Consider the following 23,223-nt stretch of genomic DNA (forward strand, 5'->3'; position numbering starts at 1 on the left):
TTGTAATTCTTTTGTGTGCAGACTGATTTAAGATCAATAAAAGCAAACCTGAAAAACCTTATTATAAACTGCTTTAATTCTAGGATTTTCAAACTTCATACATTTCTCTTCTACGTATTTTCACCATGTGCAGGCCCTGCTTGAACCTTTTCCCATTTTATTCAATCGGCCTCAAAATAAACTTAAAATCTTAAAAGATTTTGACAAGCACTTTTAGCTTTGGATTATTCATGTTTTTTTGGTATGTATATATATATAATATTAAATATATATATCCTCTTAAATATATATATATTTTAAACATCTAAAATGTATATTTAAACTGAAAAAAGTTGAAAATTCTAGATATAATTATATATATCTGTCCTTGAACTGGAAGCAAAAGTAAAGAAAGAGACAATAAAAACATATATATTTAGACTGGTGCAAAAAAGTATGACCTTTATAAGCTTTCAATGCATACTGCAGTTGAAATTAACTGCTTTAAAAGCAAAAGCTTTCTTAACTTTAAATACTTGTTTAATTTATACAATTGATAGTATTTACTGTCAAACTTATAAAATAGATATGATCAGAAATTAACAAAAGCAAAAACTTGATACTATTCTATTTAAATTTTATTTATTTTTTTGCAAGAGTTAAAAAAGAAGATCGACTATTTTTTTTCTAAGCTAGATGTTACAACTTTTGCAGATATAAAATAGTTTAAACATGTTGTTAATAAGGAATACTATTAGAGGTAATGATTAAACTTGTATACAGTGAGAACCAGAAAACTCTGGAATAGAAAGATAACTTTTAGATTCAAGATATGACTTTAAATAGTCCTATGAATATGAGACACAGCAATTGTGCAGTGTAAACAGACCTATATCAGTTAATAAGTTACTAGTAAATATAATTTGCATTGTAGGCGACATCAAATACTCTTAAATATCGCTTGAATGTCGTCTTCATTTTGCAGAGTTTTCTGGTTCTCGTGTATAATTATGTAGATATCAAAATGATCATTTGTGAATTATAAAGTCTTTTTCGAACTGAGATTTTTGTTATGATTTGAATTGCAAGGAAAGTAAAGATAAGTTTATTTTATTTTCCTAGGCTAAGGAATTGAGTCTTTGCCATAAACTTTGAATTTATAATTCCTATATCTTTGGAACCCAAAGACGTAAATCTTTGATATTTCAAACTTATATTATTTGATCTAACAGAATCCATAGTTTGAAATATTTAAGGTCTATGACATTGGAATCCAAATGTATAGGCTTTAGAAAAGCAGAGTTTGTGGCAAAGACTCAATTCCGTTGTTCCGTAAAAAAAAACATTTTGTTTTACTTTAAAACGTTCTGTCCTGCATGGGAACGTATTACTTGCCTTAAACTCTAGTTTTGTAATATTTATAAACTTGCAAAGGTTTACGATATTGTGGCAAAGAAATAAAGATTTAAAAGTTAATCTAATACTTTCTTTAAACTCTCCTAATATGTCTTAATAAACTTAACAAGCAGATATATTTCAATGACCTATTTTGTACGGGAAATAAATAATCATAAGATCCCGCGATAAAAGTAAAATTTAGGGAAAATAGGAAAGGTAATTTTGATCAAAATTTAGGTAACATATCTTGATCTCGCTCCCTGAACGTACATAAGTAATAAATAGTTTAAAAGCTAGATGAAAATACAGTTCGTAAAAATTTATTTTTTTTGTTTATTAAAAAAAATAGTTTATTATTTTTCTCCTAAAGAAATTGAGTCTTTGTAACAAACTTTGATTTTCAAATACCTATATTTTTTCCACCTGATGGTGAAAACCTATGATATTCTTTCATCTAACAGAATTCATAGTTTGAGATATATAAGGTCTATATCATTGGATTGCAAAGATTTAGAGATTAGAAAATCATAGTTTGTGACAAAGACTCTATTCCTTCAACCAATTTATTTGTGAAGGTGCGATGAGTAGAATAATGGAGAAAACAAGAAAACTACCCTGGAGGGGTATACTGGCACTAATAGGTAAACACTAAACTACCCTGGCGGGGTATACTGGCACTAATAGGTAAACATGAAACTACCCTGGCGGGGTATACTGGCATTAATAGGAAAACATGAAACTACTCTGGCGGGGTATACTGGCACTAATAGGTAAACATGAAACTACCCTGGCGGGGTATACTGGCACTAATAGGTAAACCAAACTAATTTAACCTGGCAGTCCTTTTTTTCGGTTATATCAAAAAACAAAAACACGCCATAAACATAAATAATCTAATTATTTTTAAATTGGTGCATTTCCATTTAAAGTTTTCATTTTAAGCAATTACAAAGCTGTTTAATTTTTGTACGATTCTCAGTTGTACTTTTATCTTAGAAATTCTTTGTTTCAACTGGTTTTAATTACAAGAATTTGAATATAGCTTGTTTTGTTTTTTCTAATTAAAGAGGCTGTAGACGAATTTTCTAATGTTCCTTTATGGTGTGTCCGATTCACAACGGTTCCCTTTAAATTGTAGACTGAACAAGGATGATGCACTTTTCATTATTTATCCATTACAGATACGCTTGTAATTGTTGATAATGTTTCCGGTAATTTGAACATCATTTTAGAGATAAACACCGATATACGACACAGGTAAAAGGGGGTACCGTTGTGAATCAGTCAGGCTTCTCTTTCATTAAAGGGTTATTTGAAATTATATATACAGTCCCTTTCAGGTATTTCATACAAATGGCTGAGGGTTCTTTTTATGGAAAGTTCTAATTGGTTTTATACAGACTAGGCTGTTAGGGCCTATCATTTCAATTATTAACAATTTCTGTTTGTATACAAAAATTCGTGGATTTTCATCAAAATTTAATGAAAATCGAGTTTTGTTCGAGGCTACTTTTGAAATTTTGATGATTTATAAATCTTCCAAGGTCCAACACAAAATTTGGGCGAGATCGGTTCAGCCGTTTTGACGTTTATTGGATAAGACAGACACCCAAAGGGACTCTTATTTCTTTTAAGAAGAGATTAAGTTTAACCGATTTTTGTTGTTAAAAGAATGATTGAATTTTGTTTTTTTTAGGTGGATTTTTTATACAGTTGACACTCGGTTCTTTTTACTCTTTTGGAAACATGATGACATACCTCACTTCATATATGAGGTAACATAAAATAGGTTTTTTTTGACAAAGTTCTTTAATTTATTTTGCAAAGGGAGTGAGTTGCATATTGTTCACTACACAATTTATCGATATTTGTAATATTATATTAATGTCTAAATGCAAAGGAATTGGAATTTACAAATCCGAGTTTGTGGCAAAGACTCAATTCCTTTGTCTTAAAAATGTATGCATTAAGTAAACTTTATAATGAGTTAAAAATTGTACGTTATTTTCTAGAAAGATCTATACAAAAATACATTTCTCACATTTTTACCTAATGTTTAGAAAAAACGGTTCTCCTGATCTTACATATGGAGACTTCATAATAGTACAATCAGTCTGGGGGATGACCCAAGGGATCTCTATGCCATTATCTGGCTTTATCATCAGGTAGTCAGGACTATAGAGGATTATAATCAGGTAGTCAGGACTATAGAGAATTATCATCAAGTAGTCAGGACTAAAGAGGATTATAATCTCGTAGTCAGGACTATAGAGAGAGATCTAACATACTGATGCATTTTTGTCATTAGGTTGGATTTTAAAGGATCATAATCAGGTAGTCAGGACTATAGAGGATTATTATCAGATAGTCAGGACTATAGAGGATTATAATCAGATAGTCAGGACTATAGAGGATTATAATCAGATAGTCAGGACTATAGAGGATTATAATCATATAGTCAGGACTATAGTGGATTATAATCAGATAGTCAGGACTATAGGGGATTATAATCATATAGTCAGGACTATAGTGGATTATAATCAGATAGTCAGGACTATAGTGGATTTCAATCTGGTAGTCAGGATTATAAAGGATTATAATCACATAGTCGGGACTATAGAGGACTATAATCAGGTGGTTAGGACTATAGAGGATTATAATTAAATAATCACGACTTATAGAGGGTTTTAATCAGGTAGTCATGATCAATTAATATATTTGTGTATCAAATTATCTTGTGAAATTTACTTTTCTTTTCTAAATGATTTGAATTTCAGGTTTGTTGGAGTTCGTCCTGCAATGTTTATAGGATGCACTTTATTTAGTCTTGGTACTGCAGCTACTTACTTTACCTTAAACCAGGTAAATAATAAGGAATCAAGGAAGACGACGAATCAAATGTTTTAGGAAGACGACATTTAGTAAATAATTTGACGAATAGAACGGAGTCAATGGAAGTGAATTTTTGTTACAAATTTAAATGTTCTGATTTCTGATATGATCTCTGATGTCTTTGCAACCTGTAAGGTACTATAATGATCGGTTTCTTCTTGCAAAACATCTGAATTTTTATCCAAAAAGTAAATGGGTTCTTGCCATCAATTAATTTATTTTTTTATTTATTATTTATTTATTATCCTTATATCTTTATATCCTGGTACCAAATTAAACAAATTACGAGACAGAGTTGAAACACAAAGACTAAGCTAAACCAATTCTCTTGTGCCCCTGGGTTAAGCTGAAGAAATATGCTTTTACTTATAGTCTATGCTGTTCAACCACAGTGTGTTCCACGAAATATGACAGTAGCAAGACGATTTTGAAGTCGTCTTTGAAATTTTAATTTATTTTTGGCATTCAGTCGTCGACCCAACTTACCATGTACGATTCTTGAAAAGTAACCACAAATTCTCCTGATTCCCTGGCATATCCAAAATAAATGTGTTCTACTTGTTTGTACTTTCAATATTCCCGGAGATATTAAGAATTGCGTTCAGATTTCAATTTGTTTTTGTTAACTGTCAAAATCTGAATGAAATTCTTCATATCTCCGGTAATATTCAAAACACAAAAAAGGCAGACCACATTTTGGAAATGCCTCGTAAGTCGTATTTTGTGATTATTAACTCTACAATTTTACAACTAAATGAAACAAATTTGTTATACGATCAAAGACGTCCTTTATTTCGTCTTGCTAGTGTCATGCTTCTTGGGACACCCTGTAATCTGTTATCTGTATGTCTTGTTATTCCTTAAATTTGAGATTACACCATACCTATTATTAATTATCGTGTAGTTCTACACAACCCTCCCTAATCTAATCGTTTTTACATATTTTTAGGCTGGCAAACTCTTAGGTCAGAAAAATCTAAGGTTGGAAATTATTTCGGTCCGTTTCCTCTAGCTGTTGGAATATAATCCTGGTTCCTTGCTTGGGAGCTAGTTAAAAAAGCAATATTTTCTATTTTAGTCCGTGTGGATGGTAGCATTTACTTATGGATTTGTATCAGCATTTGGACAGGTAGAGTTTACAAATTGAGATAAAGAACAGTAATTATCTATATTAGTTACTGAACCATATCTAGATAGAGAACTAGTAACACAGGTTACTACTATATATATTAGTTACTGAACCACATCAAGATAGAGAACTAGTTCCACAGGTAACTATTTTATATTAGTTACTGAACCATATCTAGATAGAGAACTAGTACCGCAGGTTACTACTATATAAAAGTTACTGAACCATATCTAGATAGAGAACTACCATTATATGTTAATTACTGAACCATATCTAGAGAGCTACTTTAAATATTGTTTAACCAAGATATTATCATATTTCTGGACAAAATCTCTGAAAGCTTTATTTTACATATTACAGACAAAAACAAAGAAATATACCCTTTACACTTTTTAAAATTTGAATTATTTACTGTATGTGTTTGCAAAATATCCCTTTAATAGTAAATATTTTGAGTAGGATGAAGGGGAAGAGGAACACCAGGATGTATTGATGGATCAGACAGATGGAGAAAAATATCTTACTCCAAGGTATCCTTTCAATTTTACAAAAGGTTTTTTTAAAGTGCCATTTCTTATTCATTTTCTGAATTTTTCCAAACAGATACTTCCTATAGTTAATCTAGGTCAAACTATGTCGGATTAAACATTTTTAGCATTTTTAAGTCAGTTAGTTTCAGACAATTCCTTTGAAAATTGTGATTTATTAAAAATCTAATTTTGACATTTGGTATAGACTGTTCTATGGTCTGAAATAATTTGGAAAAATTAATTTAAAATTTTTTGTAGAGTATCATTTCGTCTTGCGTGGATAATCTGCCGCGAATTCCCATAAAATATTATATGTCGAATTCTGTACTTCTCTTCCCAGTGTCAAAATTCCGTTTAAAGATATTGAAACTTTACATCTAGTTGTAAAGGTTTATGGAAATAAAAGCAAGAAATTGATTTTTTTTTATTGCGAAAGCTATTATTTCTTTTAAAAGGGGATCAAGGGGGTGGCGGGGGACAGGTTACTATTTTATATTAGTTACTGAACCATATCTAGATAGAGAACTAGTAACACAGGTTACTACTATATATATTAGTTACTGAACCACATCAAGATAGAGAACTAGTACCACAGGTTACTATTATATATTTGTAAAAAGTTGTTTAATTTCATCCAAGCTCAGTTTGATTACGAATATAAGTTTAAAGTTTCTAAATACAAATCTAAGTTCAATTGCATCATGATGCATATTAGTATATATTTGTATAAATGAATATGAAAACGGGCATTTAGGACTTATGGAATTAAACAAAGGGAACAAAAGTTTCAAACAAATATTTTGATATCAATTTGACTTTTAGAAAAAACATTTTCCCGTTTTCCTAACTTTATACTGACCTTTTATTGGCAAAGTTTGAACTTTATATTTTGCTAAACTTTTTTAATGCTTTTAAATTTAAATTTTTAGGATTTAAAGAGATACGAAATCATTCGCAGTTTTTCGTTGTAAATATATCTCTGCGGTTCAATTGGGAGGATTTTCTCAAATCGTTTTAATTGAAATGATTGGTGTCTATCATGGTATAGGGTCTTGCTTTGTTCAATTTATGGATTTTAAAAACATAATAGAAATTTAAAAACAAAATTTAAAACTTAATATTAAAGGGTCAGTATTCCCCGTAGAAATTGCATCATGAAACACCAGGTTCTTTGATTTATTATTCTGTACGTTACTGCGTATTGATGTGTTATATATTAATCCAATATGATATGAGACACTCTATAATATGTTTGCAGGGAATAGCACTGATTCCTACCATGACTATTGGTATGCGATGGTTCCCTGAGAGGAAGGGGATGGCTATGGGAGTCGTGGTCGGAGGCTTCGGAGGAGGGGCATTCATCTTCAATCAGATTCAGGTAAATTAATGGATAAATAATAAATAAATAAATAAACAAATAAATATCAAAATCAAACAAAAAAAACTTTAAATAAAATGTTTTTAAAAGTACAAGAAATCCCATTCCATGTGAGCTAAAGGGTGTCCCATTGAAAAATTTAGAAACGTCTTAAAATGCGTGTATAAAAAATGCGGAATGACTGATGGGCAATGAGTTGTGTCACTTTTTAAACAATTTTGGTCATTAGACAGCTATCAAAGACGATCTTTAAGTTGTCTCTAAACTATCATGATTAGTGGGTCACCCTGTAAATAACTCGGAGAATTCTGTATCTCAAACCTTCTTTTCCTTGACTTACATTGAAAAAAAGACAAAAAAGTCATAAAATCAATTTCTGTTCTTTATTTGTTATCAGTCTGTAAGCCTAGAATTAAAGTTTTATCCCTAAAGCTTCCCGAAATATAGATTATAGATTCTTTAATGCATATTATAGTTTTTAAGTGTTTTTGTGCCTATAAATAAAATTTCTTTCATAAATGATTTAAAATTCAACTATGACACTTCTTACAATATTATTGTTTAGACTTTTATACTACTCAATCCAAACAATATTATTGTTTAGACCGCTATACTCAACCCAAACAATATTATTGTTAAGACCGCTATACTCAACCCAAACAATATTATTGTTAAGACCGCTATACTCAACCCAAACAATATTATTGTTTAGACCGCTATACTCAACCCAAACAATATTGCACCAGAAGGAGAATACTTTACAGGTGTGTTCTAAACTACATTACCTTAAAGTGAGTGAACGCGCGCTAATTCTGGAAAGGGGTTGAGAAGCTTTAAAGGGAATAACCGACAAAGAAGTTCAGTTTAGTTATTGTAAACAAAAGCAGATATTTGTTGCTTTATGTCATCTTATAAATTCGATCAGAGGGAGCACACAATAGGGCTGAGAACGGTTGAATAAATCAAGAGAATTTTCATTTCTTATTTTGAATGAAATATGATTAACATCGTTTTCTCTTTTTACTGAATAGTTGGTGGTTTATTGTCTCTGAAAGAGACGAAATTACCAACGTGGCTCGAGCTCAAAAATAGAGATATGATATGAACCATGCATTGTGCTTAGATTTTGAAAGGAAAGTATTTTAACATAAGAATGGAATCTTGGAATCTCTGATTTATTTTCGCATCCCTTTATCTCTGCAACCTGAAGTCATAGACCTTTTATATTTCAATCTATTAATTCTGTTAGATCAAATAGTCTAAGTTAGAAATATCAAAGGTTTACACCATTAGGTGGCAAAAATATAAAGAGTAGAACATTGGAGATTGTGACAGAAACGTAATTTCTTTATAGAGGCTGAATAGGAATCCTTGAAGCATTATTTTACCAAATCAATTGCAAAACAATTCCAAAGATTTCAACTTTATTGTTGTCCAGAAAACATGGTTTTATCACAGATGCTCTCTAGTATAGTAATAGTAATAGTTTTTGATTTATTTTACTTGATTTTTCAGTTAAATGGATGAAATTTGAAAGTTAAAAGGCCAAACCATTAGATGAATCTTTATTTTAAAAAACAAATATTTAAAAGACCTTAGTCTGTTCCAATAATACCACCTTTTAATTCAAAATATTCCAATAAATGGAAAAACCTGTTTTACAAAAGGAGCAATGGAGGAATTCTAGAATATTAAAACCAAAGAAACTCCACTGACAGATTTGTATATTAGAATAACTTTAAAAACTTTGAGAAGGTTAAAAATGGTCCTACAATCTTAAGCTAAAAAAGTCTGTCAAAATAAACAAAATTATAATTGAAAAAATATTTAATTCTTCTAGATATTAGACATTTAAACCTTAGAAAAGATTCAATGATACCGTAATCAGGAATAAGATGTTTTTCCTTTCACTCCTACATATATCTTACTTGGAATTAAACTCGAATCTAAATTTTCTATTTCAGATCCTGAATTACTGGACCGAGTTCCAAGATTGATGCTAATCCTTGGAGGAATATATTTAACTATACAGATGATAGCCTGCTCTTTAGTTACTGAACCACATCTAGATAGAGAACTAGTACCACAGGTTACTATTATATATTAGTTACTGAACCACATCTAGATAGAGAACTAGTACCACAGGTTACTATTATATATTAGTTACTGAACCACATCTAGATAGAGAACTAGTACCACAGGTTACTATTATATATTAGTTACTGAACCACATCTAGATAGAGAACTAGTACCACAGGTTACTATTATATATTAGTTACTGAACCACATCTAGATAGAGAACTAGTACCACAGGTTACTATTATATATTAGTTACTGAACCACATCTAGATAGAGAACTAGTACCACAGGTTACTATTATATATTAGTTACTGAACCACATCTAGATAGAGAACTAGTACCACAGGTTACTATTATATATTAGTTACTGAACCACATCTAGATAGAGAACTAGTACCACAGGTTACTATTATATATTAGTTACTGAACCACATCTAGATAGAGAACTAGTACCACAGGTTACTATTATATATTAGTTACTGAACCACATCTAGATAGAGAACTAGTACCACAGGTTACTATTATATATTAGTTACTGAACCACATCTAGATAGAGAACTAGTACCACAGGTTACTATTATATATTAGTTACTGAACCACATCTAGATAGAGAACTAGTACCACAGGTTACTATTATATATTAGTTACTGAACCACATCTAGATAGAGAACTAGTACCACAGGTTACTATTATATATTAGTTACTGAACCACATCTAGATAGAGAACTAGTACCACAGGTTACTATTATATATTAGTTACTGAACCACATCTAGATAGAGAACTAGTACCACAGGTTACTATTATATATTAGTTACTGAACCACATCTAGATAGAGAACTAGTACCACAGGTTACTATTATATATTAGTTACTGAACCACATCTAGATAGAGAACTAGTACCACAGGTTACTATTATATATTAGTTACTGAACCACATCTAGATAGAGAACTAGTACCACAGGTTACTATTATATATTAGTTACTGAACCACATCTAGATAGAGAACTAGTACCACAGGTTACTATTATATATTAGTTACTGAACCACATCTAGATAGAGAACTAGTACCACAGGTTACTATTATATATTAGTTACTGAACCACATCTAGATAGAGAACTAGTACCACAGGTTACTATTATATATTAGTTACTGAACCACATCTAGATAGAGAACTAGTACCACAGGTTACTATTNTTGAGACACCCTGTATAGTAAAATCCATTTAGGCAAGCTGTAAAAACTCGAGATTTCTATTTGCTCTGGATCACAAGGTTTTGCGCTGTTCTAATTACACAGTCTGTATCAGGCTTTTATAAGGTAAATCAATCTAGTAATTACGATTTTTTTATTTTATTTCAAAGAAAACGGATTGAAAGTTATAAATAAATCCATTTGAAAATTGAAAATGTTCTAAAATCTTATCCACAGCTGGTTCTCTATAAACATTCATGAGAAATCAAAATAGTTTTATATTTTCAAATTGAAAATTCAACGTTATCAAAGACAATTTTCATCAACTATAATTTTACATTTTATTCTAATTCGAATTCACGGCATTTCTGATTTGTCTAATATGCAAAATTCGACCCTTTATATAAATGTACAATGCACAAAAAGTTACATAAACTGAATCTCGTGTTTTAAGGCATTTGGGCAAACATTTATAGCAGATGATCATTTCTTGTCTTTTGTTGGAGCAGTTAGTTCAATATTTAACTGTTCTGGGAGGCTCTTCTATGGACTTCTAATGGACAAGTAAGAATGGTTAACCTTAGATTCTAAAAAAATATTTAAACTTATTAAAAATCACTTTTCAGTACAATTTAGACGTTATTTATTACATAAACAGATTACTAGTATTAACCTTGTAACTAATCATTGTTTTTTTGTCACCTTAATGTTGTATTTCAACATTATTACAACATTTATAACATTTAAGTCTGAGGCGAGTAAACCAAGTGAAGAATTTTTGAATAACTATAGAAGAATGTTATCATAATTGTGACTTGAATTCAAGTGTTCTAAAAAGACGTTTATCATATTCCAAACCTTCCAATTGCTTGACTAAACATGTTGTAAACAAGATATATTCTAATTTTGTTTATTGTTCAGAAGTAGATTTCCAAGTAAAGGCCTTGTGGAACCTTTCCTAAAGCTGTTAAGAAGTAATCATCATTAAACCTTCTGGAAAGGAACTGCGATTTCGCCACAAAATTGAATTTTCTCATTCCTTTATCTTTGCAACCTGGTGATGTAAACTTATGACATTTCTAACTCAGACTATCTGATCTAAAAACATGCATGGTTTGAAATATCAAGAGCCAGTTGCAACATCGGATTGCAAATATATAGGAATTTTAAAAAATAGAGTTTGTGGCAAAAACTCATTTCCTTAATGGTGGATTCTTTCTCAGCCTCTTTCTACCTCCTAGATGCTTTACAGAGCTGGGCCGGTGTCATACCAAGCTCTGTGTATTATCTAAGGGTTAGATTTGTTTAAAAATCAGTCAAGAACGGTTCCGCCGTTTATTTTCAAAATTGTTTGATGGGTAACTGCAGCTTCAGTAAAGGTTCCAAGGCCTTTACGGGTCCAAATTGATTCTGAACCCTATTCAGGAGTAACTACAGAGCTGCAATGATGTTTGAGATGGTTTGTTTAACCCTTCTCGTCTCCTCTCTACCCTTAACATCTTATGGTGGAAGGTATATGTGAATATAATTTCCTGACTAATCCCTTTATTTCACTATTTCTTTTCCAACTTAGGTTTTTAAGTCTATTCCTGAATCCTTATCTTTCAAACTTTTTCAAATTCAATTCAAACTTTTAAAACTGATCTTGAATCGTAGCAGACAGTCTGTGTACAATGCAGCATTTTTTTGGTAGATTTTTGTTCACAAAGGTTCCAAAAAAATAATTGCGTTTTAGTTCTAAAGTATTTTTTATATAATTAATTAAACGGTTTCTATAGAAAACTGTTTTATAAAATGAAAATATTTCAGAATATTATTCGGAATCTGGATTTGGGGTGTTTACTTTACATTCCCTGGAACCTTCTCCACACAACCTGCTGTTACTACCCAGGTAGTTACCTAGATGGTAAGCTGGCCAGCTTGTCATATAGTCAGCTTTCAGTTGGTTCACTTGTTAGTTGATCAACCAGTCAGCTGGTTAGCTGGTCTGCTGGTTCACAACAGATCCTTAAAAGCTTTCTGATCAAGTATAATTAAATATTAATACCTTAATTATAAACACCTTTAAACACAGAAAACTTTAAATAAAGGTTAGAGGTTACCGTTGTGCATCGGGCATTGTCATCTGTGCATGGAGGGTCACTTCAAATTACGCTTACAGTCCCTTTAAATAATTTAATCTTTTTCTTTAGGCTTTTGGGCATACCTATGGTGGAACTATTTATGGATTTCTCTTCACTTCTGATATTGTGAACAATTTCCTTGTAGGGGCTCTTAGGTAACCATTCACAGGGCTCACAATCTAAAAGCCAGATTAAGTTTTGATCGGGACTTGATCTGATTTGAGCCCTGTTCACTGTTCAAACAGTTAATAGAGTTTGAACCATTTCTATAACTCTGATCTGGTATTATCCCAACTTGCATAATTAGGATCAAGTCCAGATCAAAATAGATACAGGCTTTTAGACTCCAAGTAAAGAATAGCAGTTTTATTAATAATTTTAAGATTCTAACCATGTAGTTTTTGTAAATTGTAAACCATCCATCTTCTTTAATGCCTTTATACACGAAAAATGAATTATACAGATTTGATGGTAAAAAAAATGATATTTTAAATTGATCTTTTATCTAATTTCAAAAACCCGAAAAGTTTAAAAGTTTAAATGATTTCTGTGCTTCCTCTTGTCTTGAAGTTTGAATATATTTCTTTACTTGCCCCGCAGCAAATGTAAAATTTAAGAAAACAAATGCTTTCACTGCAAACTAGAAAACTAATTTGCTTCTACTGGAAACTAGAAAACTAACACTTGTACTGGAAACTAGAAAACTAATGCTTGCACTGCAAACTAAAAAACTAATGGTTCTACTGGAAACTAAAAAACTAATACTTCTACTGGAAACTAAAAAACTAATGGTTCCACTAGAAACTAGAAAACTAATACTTCTACTGGAAACTAGAAAACTAATGGTTCTTCTTGAAACAAGAAAACTAATGCTTCCACTGAAAACTAGAAAACTAATACTTCTACTGGAAACTAGAAAACTAATACTTCCAATGGAAACTATAAATTCAATGCTTCTACTGGAAACTAAAAAACTAATACTTCCAATGGAAACTAGAAAACGAAAGTTTACGCTACTTTAAGCTTCAATCCTTTTTATCCTTTTAAAGCTAAAAAAATTGACATTTAATGAATAACTAGATAAAGGTTTCTATTAGTTTTTGTAAATGCCGATGATTTATGGATAGTGATTAGTTCAATGCTTAAATCTATTAGCTCTTATAATTTTAGTTAAGGATTCGAGCCTTAGCCACTAACTCTGATCTTTTAACCCAATGTTTAAAACATCAAAGGTGTACACCATCCGGTTGCAGAGATATAGAGATGATAAATTGGAGTTGTGACAAAAACTCAATCCCTTTAAAATGTCAGAAATAGAAGAAAAAAAATCTTTTTAACCTGCTTCCCATTGTCTACATGTCAGAATATTGCCTTGTTAACTCTTTTAGTTTTGTAATTAACAGCGGCATTGTAAAATGCAAATTAAAACTTTAATAAAACTATAAATTATTTTCCTTTTTCATTCCCGCTTAATTTTGTCCATCACCACTTTTGTCCTGACTGGTTTGAGCTCCATCTCAAAATATCCAGCCTTAACTCTTGACCATGGACATCAATAGATTATATTTTTATTTTCAGCCAGAGTTTACTGAAGTATGGAGGCTGGAATGGAATGTTTCTTTGTCTATCTGTTTTCAGTTTGATTGCATTCATCATAACCCTCTTCTTTCCAAAGTAAGGTTTTCAAAATAAAATCTTGTTATAGAGAATTATTTTGATGAATGTTCAATATTCTGTCACTAATATAAATCCTTGTTAAAACATCAATATTTATCCTTCACAAATTTTTATCTTTACATTATCAAATATTCAAACTATCCTGAACTTTTTGGTTTAAGGTCAAACCACATTTTTTCAGGATTTTCTCTAAAAAAAGATTTAAACAAAAGATTTTATTGTAGTTTAATTAACAGTGTAGATAAGATCATGACTAAACAGAAGAAAATGCAATGGTTTGTTTTTCAGGAACCCATGCCCAGAAAACTACTTACAAACAGCGAAAAATGTAAGTTAAATAAAATGGCTTAGTTTTATTTCCTACATAGATAGCATTTTTCCTAATTCAGGGAGCAGAGAACGATTCTTTGGAGAAAGGTTTAATCAGTATACCTGGAGACCATGAGAACGAAAGAAATACCAAGATAAGTCTTGCACTTGGAGATAATATTATCCAGACTGATGACGACTCCGTACACTCCCTCAAAACTCCAATCAATGTTGACACTCCTACTTCTATCAAAACTCCCACCTCCAACACTCCCTCCTCTGTCGACACTCCCTCCTCTGTCGACGCTCCCTCCTCTGTCGACAATCACTCCACTGTCGACACTCCCCCCTCTGTCAACACTCACTCCTCTGTCAACACTCCCATCTCTGTCAAAACTCCCGCCTCTGTCAACACTCCCACCTCAGTCAACAATCCCACATCTCTCTACACTTACACCCCTATCCCTGCAGATAATATTGTAGCTGTAGTAAAGTGTTAAAGATATAGACACGCTACAGTATTGTTGATAAAGGTTAGTAAGTAAATTACTTTTCACAAAAATGATCCACCGTGATTTTTTATATTTAGCACTTTTCAAGATATTCAATTTAAAAACATTGTTTCTGTTTCAGAACACACTGTACACACACTACAGGAGAAAAGTATAGAAGAAACGTATCCTACTACCAAATAATTGCACGCCGAAAGTCTGATTCTCCCACAAAGAAGCTGATTCTACCATCAAGAAGCTGATTCTACCGTCTAGAAGCTGATTCTACCATCAAGAAGCTGAGTCTACCATCAAGAAGGTGATTCTAACATTCAGTAGCTGATTCTACCGTCTAGAAGCTGATTCCATCATTTTGAAGCTGATTCTACCATCTAGAAGCTGATTCAACAACATAGAATCTAAGTCCGCGATTTAGAAGCTGATTTTACATCCAGAAGCTGATTCTACTATCAAGAAGCTGATTCTACAATCCAGAAACTGATATTAAAATCTAGAAGCTGATACTACCATCTAGTCGCTGATTCTACCATCTAAAATCTCAAATACATCTAGAAAAAGATTTGATCCTCCAGAATCTGATTATAAATCTAGAAGCTGATACTACAAATTAGAAGCTGAATATACCATAAAAATCTAATTGTACATACAGAAGCTGATTCTACCATCTAGAAGCTGATTATTACATCTAGGAGCTCATTTTACTTTTAATAAGCTTTTTCCGTCAACTAGAAAAAGATTATTTTTATCCAAAAGCTGATTTAACCCTCTAGAAACTAATTCTACCATCTAGAAGCTGATTCTACCATCTAGACGCCATTCATCAAAAATACCATCGTTAGAAACGATCTGTATTCTGTTTAAGCTGATTTTACCGAAGAAAGAGCTAATTTAAAGATCAACATCTTAAAATCGCCTCGATTAGATTTACCATGCCCTAAGAAAAGTCAGGCCCACCGGCTAAAATTTAATTACATACAAACATATATAAAATAATGCACTTTACAGTAATCTCAATGTTTTATTCTGGATTATGGTAATTTTACTTTATTTGGCGCATATTTTTCGTTACATCTTTTAAAGATTTATGTACACAAAACAAAATCAAAAAGTATCTGTTAGAACACTATATAGACCCAAACTGCCTTTACCTGAGCCAGGCTACAAAAACAATTTTCGGTGACCCGTCATGAGATATAACCCATTCTTAAGTACTTTGTAAATCTCTGACAGGCACAAGTTACAAACTAAAATTTAAAAAATTCATTATTTTGTTTTCTGAAATAATAAAATAATTCCTCCTTTTTTAGCTATGTTTGTCTTGCTTCGTAAAGGAACTGAGTTTTTGCCACAAACTCTAATTTTGTAAAATTTTTATCTTTTCTTCCTGATTTCATATATCTTTGACTAGGAATTCTTTTCATTTAATAGTCAAAGTTTGAAATATCAAAGGTGTGCACCATTAGGTTGCAAACACATAGGGATAAGAAAAGTTTGAGGCAAAAATGTGGTTCCTTTCATCTTGACTCTAACAAAGAGACCAAATAACTAAAATCAAGAAAAAAGTGAGTTTCCTATATTGTAATATTTAAAGTATAGGTGACTCATGCTAAAAACCTCCCCCAGCCTCACACCTTTATCTCTTTGTTCTTTTAATGAATGCGGAGTAGTTAACCTGAACTGATTCATTAAGATTCAACAGTGCACCCCAGATCCTTGAATAGAACAGACGTATGAGCCAAGCTCCGTTTGTTCAACCAAGGCTGGGGGACGGGCACTTCATGGACAGCTCTCAGAAGGCTTACAACATGTGGACTTATATGATTATNCTTGCTTCACTGCTGAGGGACTCTTCCTCATATAAGAGTTAGTGGAGGCTTGCTTTACCGCTGAGGGACTCCACAAATATATGGAATATGATTTAATATAAATAGATATTAACAGATATATTTGTACCAATAAAATGTGTAATGTTAAACCACCCACTTGTTCAAGACCTTGAGAGATAGATATTATACACAAGAAGAGAGGTTTAGGTGAATTATGAACTGGTACTGGGAATGAAAGTGAAGTCTTGCATTAACCCTCAAAGATGGGGGGGGCAACGATTGATCTTGATTTCCCTAGGATTTATGTCTGGGATTGTAACGATATCAAGGGATTAAATGTTACAATATTCTTAAAAACTTAAATGTTTTCGATCTCGTTAATTTAGATTTTAAACTGTAAAAATTAAATCTTTGGTTTGTTTTATAAACCCAGACTTGTCTCTAGTAAAAGAGATTGTCAATGTATTTTAATTTAACAGAACAAAGTGACATTAATGATTCACAAGTTTTGCCATTTTCATGCTTTTCTTCACTCAAGAAATGCGTCAGATAAAAGGTTACTATTGTGAATCGTTGATGTCATCTTAAATTGAAAATTACGTTTACAATCCTTAAAGCAAAATAAAACTAAATTGTGATTTTATTTTTTAATCTTTCTTTGTAAAAAAAAACATTATAACTGTTTATTTCAATTTGAAACAAGCATAAAAGAAAATATATTTAATTTTCTATTTTCTATTGTTAAAAAGCAAAGTTTATCGATTGTTTTGCATTTTTAGATTATAATATTGTAAATTATTAATAAAATATTTATTTGATTTCTATGGTAATAATGTGTGTGTAAGTAAAAAAGTAACAATGCAGTTTCTTTTACTCACTAAAAGGTCTGCAATTCCACACTCCAAATACACTAGACACAAGATGCAGGTCAAATTTAGGGAACAGTTCTTGTACGACTCTGCGACCTAGCTCGTACTAGTACTCTATAAGTTTAGATTTTACACAGTTGGAGAACAATAAAAGTAAGTTGGATTCACACGAGAAAGAAATGAGTCGTTACCACAAAATCTGATTTACTAATCCCTATATCGTTGCCATGCAACCTAATGTTGTAGACCTAGGATATTTCAAATTATGAATTCTTTTGATAAAATAATCTAGGTTGCAAACATCTAGCTGTGTTCTTCTCCATAGCTATTTAATTTGAGGATTGTATGGTATGATTAAAAACATTTAAGATTTTACTCAAACATGAAATCTACTTTAGTTTGACTTGATTTAGCCAAAACACCTTTAAAACAACCAAACAAAATTGGACGTTGAAAAGTTTTATTTTAAGCTGTAATAGACAACATATTTTAATAGTATTGTATTCGTTAATTTCGACACTTTTGGTGCGTGACGTATGAAAGTTAATAATTGGAAATCTAAAACATTTTTGAATATTATTACTGCGCAGTTTAAGAGTCTCTATAGTTTCTCCGTTATTAAAAGAATAATAAAAGTTTTTAATTAAATTAGTTAAAATTATCAAGACAGCGTGAAGCAGTGAAAAGATTATTCAAAATTAAAACTTTAGTTCAGAAGTAAATCTGTTAAACTTCCTACACAAAAATCTGTTTTTTAATTAAAGACTCGTTTTATTAATTATTGTTACGTTTATCAACACAAGCAATATTTAGTTATTTCAAAGATATTCTAAAAATTATGTAAAGCGTATACAACTTTATAGTAATCTTTGTTTTTCTACCTGTTTGAATATGTCTGTTAGTTCAGAAGTTATAAGTCAGGAACCCAGGGGTTCATGAGTTCTGATCGGATATCCAAACAAACAAATATTCAGACAACAAAACAAATGTTTTTACTTTATATAAGAAACCTGACTAATTGCTTTTTAATAAAAACAGTAGACGTTTTTGTATTTGATCAAATTTTTACTTTTTATTTTTCACAAATGTGTCCTTAGTAACCATGACACAAAAAATAGTTCTCTTGTAAGATAATCATAATATTTAATTTATAAATAACCTTTCTTTAGAAAGAGCAAATATTTGTTGTTGTTTTTTGATACAACTTAATTTATAAGCATCCAAGAATCTTACTTATTTCTTGTATATTTTCTGCCGAAATATTTCTTTATTTTGATGAAACATGACCATCAGAATATTCTTTCTTAATCATGTTTCTATGTAGAATAAACATGGTTCCAATTCCCTCACCAACTATTAGTATAATTCAAAAACATACTGCAATTAATCATATATAATGTACATTTGTACAACTGTACATAGCTCACGCCTACAGAGCCCGAAATTTAAAAGAGTATCGTTGAACGAAACTCCCGAGTTTCCTTTTTGGGGTCTTGGCAATTGTGTAGATTTTGATTTAAGAAATTTTAAAAAATGAAGAATATGAAGAATCTTAATAAAATAATATTTCACAACAAAAATATTGATATCCACAAAACTGCCTAACCCCAATCTTGAAACCCGGGTTTCAAAACTGGTTTTCATAACGATACCCTGTCTTAAGTTTTGGGCTCAGACTTACACGGACTGTTCATAAGCTCTACCTGGATAGGCTAAGCAGGCCTATAGTGTCCCAGCACGCCATGCTCTAGTTCCATGAAAGGTTTTTGACTGCCCTCTAACGGCCATTTGTTGCATATAATTCCTATTCAAGGGTTAAGTTTTACAATTTTTAGAGAAATACTCTAACTTTTAAAGGTGAAATGTAATTTGGGTGAAACGTAGTTGGGTGAAACGTGAATTGTGTGAAACATTATATTGGGTGAAAGGTTATTGGGTGAAACGTTTTGTTTGAAACGTTATTGGGTGAAACGTAATTGGGCAAACTGTTACCACACCCGGACATGGCTGTATTGACTCAACTCAGACAGGCGAGTTTCAATATTTTATTCAACAGAGCTATATATAAATAACCGTATACTTAGATTTAATTAAAAATGACTCGTCAGTAAAGAATAGAAGAGAAAATACTCAGATTGGTTAAATAGGGCGAAAACTAAATGCTCGCTACTTTTATGTTACCGTAAATTATCTGTTCTTGTGTAGGGAAGCTCTTTAATTTCTGGTTTCATGTGCTTTTTTACAGAACATAACAAAAGGTAAAAAAATCAGACAAAAATGCATTACCTTGGAATTCGAGATGAATTAAAGAAATATTTCTGAAGAAGTACGTATTATTTTACTACTAGCTTGGGGGACCCAGCTTGGTCTAGAAGTAAGATGTCATGTCAAAATGGCTTTCTTTTAGAAAACAAAGAAGGAACACAACTAGGAATCTAAAAAACTAAATGGAAAGCTGCAATTTTTCCAAGATTTTTTCGATTGATTTAGTTTTAAAATCCCATTATTTCATGAGTCAACATGAAAGTTTTTCATATTCTCTCTTCGAAAGGAACTGCCGACGTAATTTCAAGTCTCCCAGATGTAAAGAGTTGAACGCCCGATTCACAACGATACCCTTTCTATCTGTATCGACTAATGATGAATCGTTGTTTTCTATCTAGAAAAGTACTTAAATCATGAAAATAATCAATTTTTCAGAGAGAAAATTAGGGATATCTTTATCATCGTTGCTCAGACAAAGGTTTACAAGAAACCTTTATTATATTAAAGAACGTCAATGGTCTCTTTGAATCATAAAGCTTACCAGCTCCAGGCAGAATTTTAATGGATATTCATTTTCCCCGTTGAACCTGGAAAGCTGATGTGAATATTATGCAAAATGTGCTTCATAAACAAGAAAGGGGGGAGGGGGAGCTGAACTTTAATCTAAGTTTTGTATATTATATCCTTTTACACAAGATTCTTTTGAAAATGATTTTTAAAAACAAAATGCAGTTTCTATTTGAATACTTTAAACGAAACACTATAATATAGTAAATATACCATAATGATTGATAATGTTATTTATTAATGATGATGATATGAAGTTCTTAACAATAATACTGGTCTCATTGATGCTTGCATGGCATTTCGGAGTGTAAAATGTAATAAGATGATTTTTTTTACAAATATTATTAGGTAAAACTGCCTTTTTTCGAGGGCTTTTAAGTTACGTTAATAAGAAATAATAGTTCAATAAATCTTTAAAATATGGCAATTTCTTACCAGCTTTCTATCGTAAAGTTGCGCGTTACCTTTAATTTCAAAGTCATGAAATCAATAGTTCCTAAAAAGGATTTTTATATATTTTTTATTTACTTGTTTTTGTGTCTGTCTGCTGGATTCAACGTTTGTGTTTAATGAACTTCAAAACGATTGAACCGATCAGGGTTAAATATTTTGTGGTATCTCATATGACCCCGAGGAAAGTTTGTGGCCTGTTAGAATAACAAATTTTCGATTTTTAAAGTCTCAGACAGGCATGCCCGATTCACAACAGTGCCCTTGAAACCTTAATCTGACAAATCATGTGGAAGATAATAAAGTTTTCCAATGCTTCTGCAGAGAAAAATGCTCAAGTCACTTTTGCAAAGAAACCAAAAAGGAAAATAATCAGTTTTCAAGTGCGAAAACACAGATATCTAATTTATACTTAATTGTGAATCGGATATGCCACTCTATAAATGGAAGGTCACTTGGAATTATGTATACAGTCTCTTTAATAAATAAATTTTCTTTATATTTATGTTCTTCTCCTGTTCCCCTCTTTTAGATGATATCTAAAGCAGATTCCTTGAATGGAAGATAAATGGAATTCATGTTTTCTCAGTAGATATAAATCCATCCCGGTCAATTCTATCCTTAGTCATTCTCTTCTAAACCATACTTCATACGCGGACTCAGGATAAGCTTTTAAAACCTTTATTTTCTCTTTCTTTAGTTTCTTTCTATTTTTACAAATTACAATTCTAGGTTTGAACAAACGTGATTCAAGAAATTTTTGATTTACGGGTTGGTTCAAATGTTTTACGTGTTTTCCATGCTTTCTAAAGCGATATAGGCTTTTAGTGAGGCTGTGATGCGGCTAAAAAAAAGGCTGGGAAAGGCTTTTGGAGCCGCACTACGGATATTTAGATTGTTTATATTTAGACATGTTCCACGGTCCTCCTAGTTAGACGTTAGTCTCTTTTCAACACGTTTTCTTGTTTCACGTTTGTCCTGTTCTACGGTAGCTGTCCTACGTTTGTCCTAGAACCTAACTCCCTTGTAAACCGTTAACTGTAGATATTTCGTATTTTCTTTATCGTGTTTTCAAGTACATAAGAAGAAAGTATAGATAATGATTTGATTGATGGGTCTTATTTGATTATTAACTCCTTGTCCTCTATTTTAATATTAGGAATTCAACGACAATACTTTTAATAGTTTCGAAAATAATAAATATAAAAGCTGCTTTGAAATATTTTTAATACCAGTCTAAACTGTTTTACAAAATCTGAAAAATGTCAAATATCTAACAAATATCAATTTAAGATTTTCAACCTTCTCTCAATTCGATTTTCCACAACATTTAAAATTCATCAAACTTTTCTTCTTTGCAGTTTTGGTCTAAAAGTATGATCAGATTTAAGGACAAAAATGCTTATTAAAAATGCTAGTTGGCCTATATTTGTCACAAATTTTTTAATTGAAATCTAATCTTGCTCCTGTATTAAAAAAATGAAAACCTTAAGAAAGATGAACTTTAGATCGTTTTTAAACAAATCCCAACCCTATTCTCTAGCACTAGAATTATATCATTTTCTTCTCAATATATTTCGCCAAAAACTTTGGCATCATCAGGAGTTAGTCCTATAATATAACAGATATAAGCAAAAAATAAAAATAAAAAATACAAACACAGTAACTATAATAAATACAGAAGAGAACAAAAATAAAAATCTTTTTTATGTAAAATGGAATTTTTCAAAATGAATATTGTCAGAACACATAAAACTTAAAAGAAAAATTAGAAAACCGTACCTTACTCTTTTGAAGAGTATTGAATGACTGGGAAAGGATTGACTAGTTTATGGGCGTATGCAGTGGGGGAAGGGGGGGGGGAGTGTTGAAGGGGTTAGAATTCGTCGACAAAACAGTCAAATACATTAATTCGATCAACACTATAAGGTACTGTTGGTAATACATATACATACAGTTTAAAACAAACAAAATTTATTTTTTAAAAAAAAGATTGCAATTAGCATTATGTTTTCTTGTTCAGTCCTGACCTAAGAAAGATGAT

General features: G+C 31.2%; 1 protein-coding gene across 1 annotated transcript; it reads left to right on the forward strand.

Moving 5' to 3' along the window:
- The first annotated feature begins 691 nt into the window (after positions 1–691).
- Positions 692–16,744, forward strand: LOC111694912 (oxalate:formate antiporter). Its single transcript, XM_023463968.1, has 18 exons — positions 692–739; positions 1,953–2,018; positions 3,074–3,152; positions 3,438–3,542; positions 4,155–4,239; positions 5,348–5,398; positions 7,187–7,309; positions 8,022–8,073; positions 9,274–9,415; positions 10,614–10,707; positions 11,036–11,145; positions 12,007–12,093; positions 12,391–12,472; positions 12,774–12,859; positions 14,283–14,378; positions 14,670–14,709; positions 14,771–15,223; positions 15,324–16,744. Exons 1-17 carry the CDS (start codon positions 712–714, stop codon positions 15,188–15,190), a joined length of 1,746 nt encoding a protein of 581 aa, XP_023319736.1. The 5' UTR covers positions 692–711; the 3' UTR covers positions 15,191–15,223; positions 15,324–16,744.
- Positions 16,745–23,223: the final 6,479 nt, after the last annotated feature.

Source organism: Eurytemora carolleeae, unplaced genomic scaffold (genome assembly GCF_000591075.1).
Source record: "Eurytemora carolleeae unplaced genomic scaffold, Eaff_2.0 scaffold204, whole genome shotgun sequence".
Lineage (NCBI taxonomy): Eukaryota > Metazoa > Arthropoda > Copepoda > Calanoida > Temoridae > Eurytemora > Eurytemora carolleeae.

What these genes read in the sequence shown, in the direction of transcription:
- LOC111694912 (XM_023463968.1), top strand. Translation starts at nt 712, where the DNA reads ATGTTGTTAATAAGGAATACTATTAGAG. An exon ending in TACCTCACTTCATATATGAG is followed by an intron (nt 3,153 to 3,437) that starts GTAACATAAAAT and finishes CCTAATGTTTAG; the next exon opens with AAAAAACGGTTCTCCTGATC. An exon ending in TTGTATCAGCATTTGGACAG is followed by an intron (nt 5,399 to 7,186) that starts GTAGAGTTTACA and finishes ATATGTTTGCAG; the next exon opens with GGAATAGCACTGATTCCTAC.